The sequence below is a fragment of the Penaeus monodon genome, chromosome 21, assembly GCF_015228065.2.
Source record: "Penaeus monodon isolate SGIC_2016 chromosome 21, NSTDA_Pmon_1, whole genome shotgun sequence".
Lineage (NCBI taxonomy): Eukaryota > Metazoa > Arthropoda > Malacostraca > Decapoda > Penaeidae > Penaeus > Penaeus monodon.
This window is the reverse complement of record NC_051406.1, coordinates 7,553,474-7,554,507: the sequence shown is the minus strand read 5'-3', so window position 1 is coordinate 7,554,507 and position 1,034 is coordinate 7,553,474. Positions and strand designations below refer to the sequence as shown.

At 42.2% G+C, this 1,034-nt stretch overlaps 1 protein-coding gene across 1 annotated transcript in view; it reads right to left on the bottom strand.

Moving 5' to 3' along the window:
• The window catches only part of LOC119586148 (multiple epidermal growth factor-like domains protein 8), a gene marked incomplete in the record, with an annotated part of 25,388 nt that overhangs the window by 20,621 nt on the left and 3,733 nt on the right, over nucleotides 1-1,034 (bottom strand). Inside the window, 1 exon segment of the mRNA XM_037934841.1 lies at nucleotides 69-818. Within this exon segment, the coding sequence (XP_037790769.1) occupies nucleotides 69-818 (750 nt within the window).

Genomic DNA, 1,034 nt, shown 5'->3' with positions numbered 1-1,034 from the left:
TACAGGAATTAAATTAGAAAAAAACAAAATTCATACAATAATTTCTTTCAACTACAGATGATTCTTACCTGAAATCATCTTTCCTCCAAACAGAACAAAATGCTTGTCGTAGACTTCCATTGCATGTCCATATCTAGCACCAGGGCTTACTACCCTTAAGTTGTGGCTGGCAGGGGTGTGGTTCAGCTCTTCGCTTGGCCTGATCATGCGACGCACACGAGGGTTATCACTCTGGAGGTTTTTGAGTTTGACACTCACTGTGTTGTTACTGTTTACAGAGAAAGTCAGGTTCTTCAAGAGAGAACTGTTGGCAATGTGGTTCTCCACCATGCCCTTTAGGCGGACTGTGCGTTGTGAATTCAACCGGCGGCTGAGGCGACTTTGGCTAGCTGGGTCACTGACATTGACCCAGCCACTTGTTCCAAAGTCATAGATCAGGAGGTCACCCAAAATATGATTTAAATTGTATCCTCCATACACAAAGAGGCGGTCCAGATGTGGCAGATAAACACTAGCATGGCTCGTTCTGCTGTTCAAGGGTCCCCCACCTCTCCACAGCCAATACCAATTTCCTCCTTCATTATCAGCAAGGCTAAGAGAACAGCCATCACCAAAATAGCCCTTATTACACTGACAGTATGGAGCAGGTTTAGGCTCCCTTGCCGTTGGCTGAGGCTTGAAACAGTGCCCACGGTTGTAGGCTATGCCACAGTTTTCTGGGCAGTGCTGGTATTCACAGCCACTGCCAGTATACAGCTCATCACAGATACAAACATTGTTCTCACATGTACCATGAGATGAACAGTTCAATGGGCAAACTGAAAAAATGGAAAAAATTGTATATAACAATCAAGATTTACTAACTTAAATCATAAGCATGAAAAAATATTCTTCAAACAAAGATTACACAAAGTATTTTCAAATTACAAAGCATAGAAGAAAAAGATTACATAGATAATTCTGTCCAAGGTAATTCTCTTGCCTAGCTCCCTTATTTTTCCCCACAGGCCTTGTATATCTTCCTTTTACTCAAA